The sequence below is a fragment of the Chiloscyllium plagiosum genome, chromosome 11 (genome assembly GCF_004010195.1).
Source record: "Chiloscyllium plagiosum isolate BGI_BamShark_2017 chromosome 11, ASM401019v2, whole genome shotgun sequence".
Taxonomy (NCBI): domain Eukaryota; kingdom Metazoa; phylum Chordata; class Chondrichthyes; order Orectolobiformes; family Hemiscylliidae; genus Chiloscyllium; species Chiloscyllium plagiosum.
The window spans coordinates 76,999,165-77,009,266 of NC_057720.1; the positions used below are offsets into that span (position 1 = coordinate 76,999,165).

Here is a 10,102-nt window from a genome sequence, read left to right on the forward strand (position 1 = left end):
AGTGTTGTTTTCAGAATGCTGCCAAGTGCTGTGTGTAATGTATTTCACATGATCAAAACATGCCTTTGAATGGCGAAACACTGACTTGCATCTTCATTTCTCCCTTGTTCACTTTTCCATACACCCTTTTTCAGTGCGTTTTCTTTTCCCTAGAAGCAAATGAAGTATGGATATGTGGAATCTGAGGGTGAAAGTGACACACTGTTTGTATTGTGAGATTACTTGGGAAGTGTAAAGTCACCATTCACTTTCTCATTAGAGACAGCTGGTGCTGAATTTGACTCGAGTCCCCACTCCTTTATTGAGGGGCAAGGGTGCATAGGCATGATTTTCCTGACAACCTAAGCCAGTAGGGAAATTAAACCTCTGCTGTTGGTGTTGTTCTGCATTGCCAGTCAGCTGTCCAGCCAACTGAGCAAAGGATACATAGCAATGATAACAGGTCATTTGGCCCAACTGCCCGTGTTGGTGTTTATTCTTCACTGGAGGCTCAGATACTCATCTGGCTTCCCCTTAAAATACATCAACTAGTCACCTCAACCCTCGAGAGCAATCAGTTCCACATACCCACCCACTGTTACCTCTGAACTGCCTTTTGTACTCCTTGGTCATATATAAATATTGATGGCTTCTAACTATGTCCTTTCCCACAAGAGAGATTCTCTCGCTCTATCCACTCCATTAAAATCTTTTATTTGAAAACCTTTATTACTCACTAGTATTTTCAGGAGAAACCGAACCTGTCCATTCTTTCCCAATTATGTATGCCCATGCATTTTTGATTTCCTTGCAATCATCTCTCTGCCTCAACGTTTCTATAATATGGTGCTCAGACTCTTAAGTGCAGTCTAATCAAGATGCATTTGAGATTAATGTAGATTAATGTAAGGTTTTCTAATTCTGACAGTTTATATTGAAACTCAATTCATTTTCATCCATAATGCTCAAAGTTTGAGGCATCCATAAACAATGCTGATTAATGTCACTTGTAAAAGAAAAGGAACATGTGTAAAAGTTTATACCAACTTTATTTTTTAAATTTTATAAAGGTAAATAGAAAATCCAGTGCTGGTCCTTGGAAAATGATGATGCATTTGGTACACAAATACAGCCTTTTAAAACTTTATACATGTGTCTTTCCTTTGGCAATTAAATTAATTCCTAGCTCAATCCAAGAATACCCAGTCCAGCTTGAAACACCGTAATGTAAATGCATCTTAATTTTCTGTCTCAATACACCTACTTACCTTGGTTTTCCTTGTATCTTTTCAAAATACTACAGGTTTAATTTTTTGAAAAATATTGTTTATTATAATGCTTTGGGAATATTGTTTATTAAGTTTAATTCTTTTTGCTCTGGAGATGGCTAAAACAAGATTATAAAAGATGTTAACTTCAAAAAACACTTTTTTTTTCATTTTGAGAAGTCAAGTCTTCAATTTCATACATGCTTTCACAAAGAAATTAAACAACTTGATTGGACTGAGTTTTCTTAGCAAGTATTGATTCTTTCAGATCTTTCCCTACTCAAGTTTTAACAGTGATGCAATTGAGCTGCATTTTAAACAAATATCCTGTTCTCAGTTTGTTATATACTCAGGTTGGTTTGCAGTGAGACTCTAGTCAAGAATGAGTGTTTTATTTATGCATAATCAAACAATCACTTTATAGATTTCCAAGAATTAATCAAATCTAGCATAATCTGATCACAGATGTTCAAACTTTTATCGTTTAATATATGGTTCACAAGTTTGTCTTCTGTGCTCTAGATTAATGCTCAAATTGCTTGTGTTGTAACTAGCCATTATTTATACATACACTTGTTAAAAAGTTATTAGTTCCCTCTGCAAAGATACTCTTGAGGGTCTTCATAATTTGGAAAGCCTAATGTCGTACATGACCATGTTGAAATTGTCCCATGCTAGGATTTTCTTTTCTGCTGGGTTGTAATCAGTCATGCAGTTGTATCGATAGCGGTTCTCAAATGGGATATTCATCACTTTGCTGCTGTTTGTGTTAGTGTTGTAGGCAAAATTGATTATGGCATGGCGATTGGAATAACTGTTTAGAGTGTAGAGAATTCCACAGATCATGAAAGAATTAGCAACTGATCTTCTGCGTATAGTTGTTGTCCACGTTTGTTCGGTTTGCAGGGTTTTTGGATTCAATTTGGAAATTACAATGGCTCCTTGAGCCTGGTTGGTACTATAGGTTACCCAAAGCCCCATCTCATCTACAGCAAAATCGATGTCTGTGTAGCCACCCCAGGAGTATGGGTACATTCCTTGAAAACCTGCATTTGGTAAATCCCTTTGAACTAAAATGGTCTCAGTTTTCATTTCATATCTCAGTAAGGTCCTTGATTTGCGTTGCTGGTAGTACAAGCAGCCCCTGTAAATCACACTTCCTGTGCTTTCCACTGGTTCTGGTAACATGTAAACTTTGCTGGGGTGGCCCTTCATGAATTGATCCAGGTCACGGTATTCGTATAGCAACCGAACGTCTGTGCCAACTGCGTTCATTCTCCAGATAGTTTCCCTGGTGTGAAGTGGCATAGGCTCAGGATCTTTCATCCAAACTCCATACTTGCCCAAGATGGTGTCAGCTTTTTGGAATGTAACTGGATCTCCTACCCATTCTAGCATTCCACAACCTGCTAGGGCAAGATGAAGAAACAAGTCCATTCAGGCTCTGCATTTTTAACTGTACATTAGAGATGACTTTCCTAAATCACCTAATTCAACATGAGAATTGTTCTCCTGATTTGAGGAGTGCATTTCATCTAATTGTAAAGTGTATGTGTGCGGAGAAGCCCTTCCCTATTGTGGGCTAATCGAAAACAAGGGGATATAATTTACAGTTGAGCCATTGAGCTCAATGATGGAAGTATGTAATTCTCAAAGTTATGGGTCTTGGTTCAGTTGAAGCTTCCAAGTTAGATCACCAGATTTTTATGGAGTTGATGTATTAAAGGATATGGATGGATCAAAGGTGTGTAAATAGAATTGAGGTATGTATCTGACAAACCACAGTGGAATGGCCAATTCCTTGCCAAAAGTTTGTAATTTGGCATGGCAAAGTTGTCCAAAGTTTAAACAGGGCTTTCTGCAGAGGTTACCACAAAACAAAAATAAAATTCCTTGAATTTATTGTTAGTCACTTAGGAATAATGAATCACAAGTTGGAACACTTTGTATTGTACAAAGTGTAGCACTGGTATAATATGAATCAGTACAAATCAGGATCTAAATGAGCTGGAAAGTTTCAGTCACCTAAAGAGATCAGGAATTTAAAATTGTCCCTGATTTGACCTGGATTTTTAACAGTTTTTGTTTGGCCTTCTAATAACTAATAACTTTTTAATAGGTGAGTGACAAGAGTCTGTTATACAAAACAAAGAACCAATACAGCATAGCAACAGGCCCTTCAGCCCTCCAAGTCTGTGCTTGCACAGTTTGCCCTTTCATATTAAAATTGTCTTCACTTACAGGATCTGTATTCTTGTCTTATTCTTGCATTTGTCCAGGTGCTGCTTGAATGCTGCTAATTTGTCTGCTTCGACCATCACCTCTGGCAGCGTGTTCCAGGCACTCACTACCCTTTGTGGAAAATATTGCCTCTCTCACCTCTTAAACTCCAAGCCCCCTCCCCACCTCACACCTTGTACCTGTGTCCCTTAGTAATTGACCCCTCCATCCTGGGGAAAAGCCTCATACTTTCCACTCTATTCATGCCATTCACAATCTTTTAAACTTCTTCTTGGTCACCCCCCTCAACCTCTTGAGTTCCAGTGAAAACAAATCCAGTCTAGCCAACCTTTCTTCATAGCTAAAATCCCCCATACCAGGCCACATCCTGGTAAACCTTTTCTGTACCCCCTCCAAAGTATCTACACCCTCGTGGTAGTGTGATGACCATAACTCTACGCAAGATTCTAAGTGTGGCCTAACTAAAGTTCTGTAAAGCTGCAGCATAATGCCTATTATTATATAGGTCGTTCTGCTATAATGTGTGTTGTTAACACAAATTCACCATCTAGATTGACAATTTGGAGACACTTTCTAAAGCGTGAAATTTTAAAGTGTATATTGATTATAATGCAATTCTGGCCCCATTAGTTTTAATGATGTTGCTGCTATTATCCAATTTTCTTAACATTGGATTGCACATGAACAGAACTATGGCAAAATAGCAGAACTGACTGTACTCCATACCCCTTCTAATGAAGGCAAGCCTTAAGCCTTTTTACTACCTTCAGTGAGCTGTGGACCTGCACACCCAAACCTTCTACATAGCAATACTCCTAAGGTTTCTGCTATTCACTGTATGGTTTCCAACTGTACTTGATCTTCCTCACATGTATCACCTCACATTTGTCTGGATTAAACCCCATCTGCCATTTTTCTGACCATGCCTAACTGATATATATGCCTTTCCTGAAGAAAGGCCTGTGCCCGAAACGTCGAATCTCCTGTTCCCTGGATGCTGCCTGACCTGCTGTGCTGTTCCAGCAATAAAGTTTCAACTAACTGATATATATCCTGCTGTATCCTCTGAACCCTCCTCACTATCTGCCACTCTTCTCCAATCTTTGCAAACTTATTAATTAGATCAGCTACGGTTCCTTGCAAATCATTTATGTAGATCAGGAACAGCAGAGGTCCCAAACACTATTCCCTGTGGGATACCACTAGTCACAGCCCTCCATTCCACAAAGCATCCTTCCACTGCTACCCTGTCTCTTGTGACTAAGCCAGTTCTGTATCCAGCTTGCTAGCTCACCCCGATACCATGTGACTTCACCTTATGATGCACAAGACATCGCGAAGGTTGACCAGATCTCTACTTTTTATTGCGCTGTGGTAAATGTAAAAAAAGTCGATGGTAACCTTTCGCCACCTGCCGGTCGCTCGGATAAGTTAAGCAAATTGACTCTCAGCTAAATCAACTCTCGGAATGTAGCTCGCCCACAGTGCGTGTTGCTTGTCAAGAGTGTCTTTCCCATCTTTAGGTCGTATTTTGGTACCTCAATTAAAATCCGTCTCATTTTGCATACCATTTCCCACTAAGCTGCAAGACGAGTCCGTCTGAAATGCGCTGACATTGGAAGTATTGACACCTTTTCCGTTCAGTTAAACCTATACACTGACAGGCCGAATTGAACAGGCTGTTGTTCTCAATCTAAAAGCTCTGTAAAGCCTCTCCCCAATCTGCCTGACCCGTTGTGATCCTCCAGCATTCTGCTGTCTTCAGCACAGATTCCAGCATCTGCAGTAATTTGCTTCTCCACATCTCTACCTCACTCCTAAACACCAAGCTGACAGATACCTGGTGCAATCTCCGTTGGAGGAGTAGTGTCCGTGTTTTGTTAACACACTCTGGAACTTTTTTGTCGCATTAAAAATACAAACATCTAAAATTGCTGTAGATGCTATAAGTAAATGGTACCCTTTCGCCACCTGCCGGTCACTTGGCTAAATTGCGCATTTTCAGCCTCCTGACTGTCCACTGGTATGAAAGAACAGAGCAAGCCAGGCAGCATCAGGGGGTGGAAAGTCAACATTTCGGGTATAATCGTTCTTCAGGACCCTTTCTCCACCTCCTGCTGCTGCCTGGCTTGCTGTGTTCTTCCAGTCTCCTGTCTGGCTACCAGCATCGGCAGTTTTCTCATCTCATTTTTATCTCTGCTTCTGCTGTTTGATTTGAGATCCCCAGAACTATCTCATCCCTGGCAGGGTGAAAGAAACATTCCGCAGATGCTGGGAAGCTAATTAAAGACGAGACACAGCGAAATGCTGGAGAGAGACCCTCGTTTGACGAAGTCGTATTAGACTCGAATTGTTAACTCTTTATCTCTCTGTCCATCCCGTTCATCCACCAAGCTGTGGGGGTCGCCTGCCTGTCTCTCGGACCTGATCTGAAGGTACCTGAACTGTGCGGCGCTGTGTCCCGGCCACTGGGATCGCTCCCCTGTATTAACCTGGAGGCTGGGACCTCCGTGATCTCCGACTTCAACTCTTGGAACCCACGATTTTCGAAGCTCCAGTTGGACACTGGGGAGGGGTGGGGAAGAGACAGAGACCATTATTCCGGACTTTGCAAGTCGCCAAAAAGAAAGTTGTGGCAACTTAAATGTCACGTTGCAAGCTTTAGATTATATCTTCCCTTTCAAAATAACTGCAAATAAAAAGTTCCTTCCCAAAGGAAATCCTTGGAATGGGGGACTTACCACGTACATCAGGCTGCGTTCCCTGGCGAGAGGGTAGGCTGGACAGATTCTCTCTACCTGGAACAGAACACATACCGCGTTTTAACCAGGGCCTGGCGTTCTCCCCGCTCCCAGTCCCTGTCTGTCATTCTTAAAACTAAAAATCGCACAGCACCAGGCTATAGTCCCAACAGGTTGATTTGGAAGCACTAGTTTTTTGGAGCGCTCTTGCCTGATGAAGAAGCAGCGCTCCAAAAGCAAGTTCTAGATAATCCCGCTGGACTAGAACCTGGTGTTGCGCGATTTTTAACTTTGTCCACCCCAGTCCAACACCCAGCACCTCCACATGATTCTTAAAAACTGAAATTAAAAGGGCACAAATCAAACGGACCTCGGAGGAAATAAACGTCCGCTTTTAGCTTTCAAATACTAATCAGTGCAGGTTTTAAAAAAACAAAAAAAAATCCTCCTCGAAATGCAGAGCTCTCCAACCCCCCGAGACCCTCCCCCATCCCTGCCCGGGGGTGCCAGTCACTCCTCATTTCCAGTATTCGGGCAGTATTTTGTCCATCACACCCATGGAAGGTGGCAACAGTTAGATTAAGGAGCGGGTGATGTTCCGAGTGAAGTTACTGGTGTGATCGATTACTGGGGATTCAGGGCAAGAAATGGTCTGATCAATGGTCTGATCCCGGGTCAGAGAGAGGGGGAGAGGGTGATCCCGGAGTCTGATCCCGGGTCAGAGAGGGGGGGGGGGGGGGAAGGGTGATCCTGGAGTCTGATCTCGGATCAAGGAGGGGAGATATTAATCCTGGAGTCACAATACCCAGGGTTGAAGAGGTACTGAGTGCTCTCTCTCTCTCTCCTCCAGTGCCCAGTTTAAGGGCTGCCCTGGTAGGGGCTCAGTGCCGAGGCTGTAGGTTTTGTTCTGAGGAGCCAGCCTGTGGGTGGGCAGGGAGGAAGGAGTTGGAGTCCCTTTTTGCACATCCCTGAGCCCAGTGTAAAGCCATGGCCCGGCGTGCTCACCCCGACCTTGCTGTGAGCCCCGGCCAGAGTGCGGGCACTGAGCGGCTCGGAGCTGCTTGTTCTCCTGCTCCAGCTCCTGCAGCCTCCGCAGTAAGTGCAGGCTGTTCCCCCGGTCCTGCTCCTGCTCCTGCTCCTGGTGCTGGTGCTGGTGCTGGCCCAGGGAGCGGGCCACCCAGCCCTCCAGGAGGCGCAGGCGGTCGCCGAGCTCGGCCAGCTCTCGCCGCTGGCTCTCCCGGTCACTCCGCAGCTCCCTCACCGCCTCCAGCGCCTCCCCGGGCTCCGAGCAAGCGTCCTCGGGCGGCCCGGCCACGCTGAAGGAGTAAATGCAGCGGCCGTCCCTCCTCAGGCTGCGGGAGAAGCTGGGCGACGATTGCCCCCGGACCTGCAGGAGGAGGGAGGAGGCGAGGGTCAGCAGAAAGGGGCCGAGCATTGTCTGGCTTTGCTTTGCTTTGTCTGGTTTGCAGAGCGCACGGGTGGCTCGGGTTTATATCAGCTTCATTTCCAAAAGGAGGGGCGTTACTGTCAACCCCTCGGCTCTGTGCACCTCCCACACCAGCCCTCACCCACCACCCCTCCAGGCTTTAGTCTGTCCCTGCTTCCCAGTCTGCAGGGTTCTCCTCAGTTTAAACATCACACAACTTTTTTTCTGGTTATTGTTAATGTACGAAACCTTACTTTGTGTTTTGGTAGTCTATAGAATAGATTAGTAGTTAGTTTTCTTAATTCTATATTGGTACTGTTATTATATTGTAAAGTGGAATACACTATTTTGTACTAATTTTGTAAAAAGAATCTCAAAAATCTTTTTCTCAATAAAAATATTTATATTTAAAAATACACACAGCACCAGGTTATGGTCCAACAAGTTTATTTGGAAGCACTAGCTTTCGGAGCATAAACGGCTGTAGAGCATAAGATCGTACACAGAATTTATAGCAAAAGGGTTCTCCTAACAGAAGGGAAGTGGCAGACGCTTGGGCATCTGTCCGTGTCAGCGAGTTTTGAGAAGCTTTGTAGTTCAGGTTGAAGTTCAGGATGTAGGTTTGCCCGCTAGAACATTATTTCAAACGAGCTACCACACACTGCAACACAGAGGAACTGTGCAGAGCAGAGGAAAATCACCTATACAGTGTATTAAAAATGAATGGGTACCCAATGGACATAGTCTGCCGATTTCTCAGCAACAAACCCAAACAAGCAGACAAAACGCGTCCAGAAACCCTAGCCACTCTCCCCTACATCAAAGACATCTCAGAAATGACTGCCAGGCTACTCAGACCCCTTGGCATCATGGTAGCCCACAAACCCACCAACACACTAAAACAGCAGCTAATGAACTTGAAAGACCCCATACAGGCAAGCATGAAAATGAACTTTCCAGCTCAGCGAGCAAACCTACATCTGTCCGTGTGTGTGTATGTGTATGTGTGAGAGACTTGGAACAATGGAACGAATGACCGCCCCAAAATGTTTTCTCTCTCTTGACTGGGACTGAGTGTTCCGCACTTGCCCCTGAGCCAGGAGCTTGTGTTTGAGGGTCTCTGCTGGAGTTGGTTGTGTGAAAGGCACTGTCTGAGCACTTTCAGGTAAATCCTTTAAACCCTGGCCTCAGCTGCTCCCTCCTGTGGTTTCCTCAGCTGTTAACATGAAAGCAATTTCACTGTCAATGATACCAATAGCCACACTACATTCATTCACGATGTCAGATCACATACAACTGGAGCCTGAGTGAAGAAGATTCTAGAAAAGTCCTGCTCAGCCATGTCTCCATACATGTTGACAATATGCTCTTCACTAGAGTCATAGAGCCATAGAGATGTACAGCATGGAAACAGACCCTTCGGTCCAACCCGTCCATGCTGAGCAGATATCCCAACCCAATCTAGTCCCACCTGCCAGCACCCGGCCCATATCCCTCTAAACCCTTCCTATTCATATACCCATCCAAATGCCTCTTAAATATTGCAATTGTACCAGCCTCCACCACATCCTCTGGCAACTCATTCCATACACGTACCATCCTCTGTGTGAAAAAGTTGCCCCATAGGTCTCTTTTATATCTTTCCCCTCTCACCCGAAACCTATGCCCTCTAGTTCTGGACTTTAGAATGGTGTCCAGTCCTCACCTCTCAGACTGTGATATTTATGCAATTATTACTTTGGTCACCCAGTTTATAGCAGGAGCTATGCTATGTGCAATTTGGCTCCCACATTTCCTATATTACAACATTGTCTACACAGGAAGGTACTTCATTAACTCTAGGGTGGTTTTTTTTGACATTTTAGGGTCATGTAAGGTGCTACATAAATACAAATGGTCATGTCCCCTTGTCTCCTCTCCACCTCCCCCAACCCCTACCCACGTTTGCTCCGAACTTACTAATGGCACAGAGCTAACAATCAAAACACTGCTAATGACTTTCTGCTCAGTTATTAAGGTGCTGACTGCTTGGTGTAGTCAGAGCTGAATGCACAGAATCCCAGTTTGGCCCGATTTCTTAATGATCCCTGGAGTGATACATACGCTGCATCTCTGCTCACTGTCCAGGGTAAAAGGCTGGAGGCAGTGGAAAAAGAGCATCGTGTGTGCATGGCTTTCACTTGGTGATGCTCAGTGAATGTCATTGCATGGTGCAATGTTGTCACACGGACAGTTTATGGGTCACCAGGGTACAGGTAGCAGTTGTCTTGTGTTTCCAGATGTTATCGCTGAAGTCAGTTTGTACATTGAGAAAGAAGCTGATCAGTAACTGTTGGATTCTCCCAAAGTGATGGTCTTGTAGCAGGAGAAGCAGCTATTGCTCAGTTATGCTCGATTGGCTATTGTTATACACAGAGCAATGAAACCCTGGGACATTTTCCCTTACT

At 44.2% G+C, this 10,102-nt stretch overlaps 1 protein-coding gene across 3 annotated transcripts; it reads right to left on the reverse strand.

The window, feature by feature from the left end:
- Nucleotides 1–32: 32 nt before the first annotated feature.
- On the reverse strand, nt 33–7,845 carry myoc (myocilin). Of its 3 annotated transcripts, none has more exons than XM_043699873.1 (4): nt 7,241–7,845; nt 6,230–6,286; nt 5,928–6,053; nt 33–2,656 (listed from the first exon to the last, which is right to left on the reverse strand). In XM_043699873.1, exons 1-4 carry the CDS (start codon nt 7,662–7,664, stop codon nt 1,869–1,871), a joined length of 1,395 nt encoding a protein of 464 aa, XP_043555808.1. In that variant the 5' UTR covers nt 7,665–7,845; the 3' UTR covers nt 33–1,868. The 3 variants fall into 3 exon arrangements, with proteins under 3 accessions (XP_043555808.1, XP_043555807.1, XP_043555806.1); XM_043699872.1 differs by having other exon boundaries at nt 33–2,653; nt 7,235–7,844; XM_043699871.1 differs by having other exon boundaries at nt 7,235–7,844.
- Nucleotides 7,846–10,102: the final 2,257 nt, after the last annotated feature.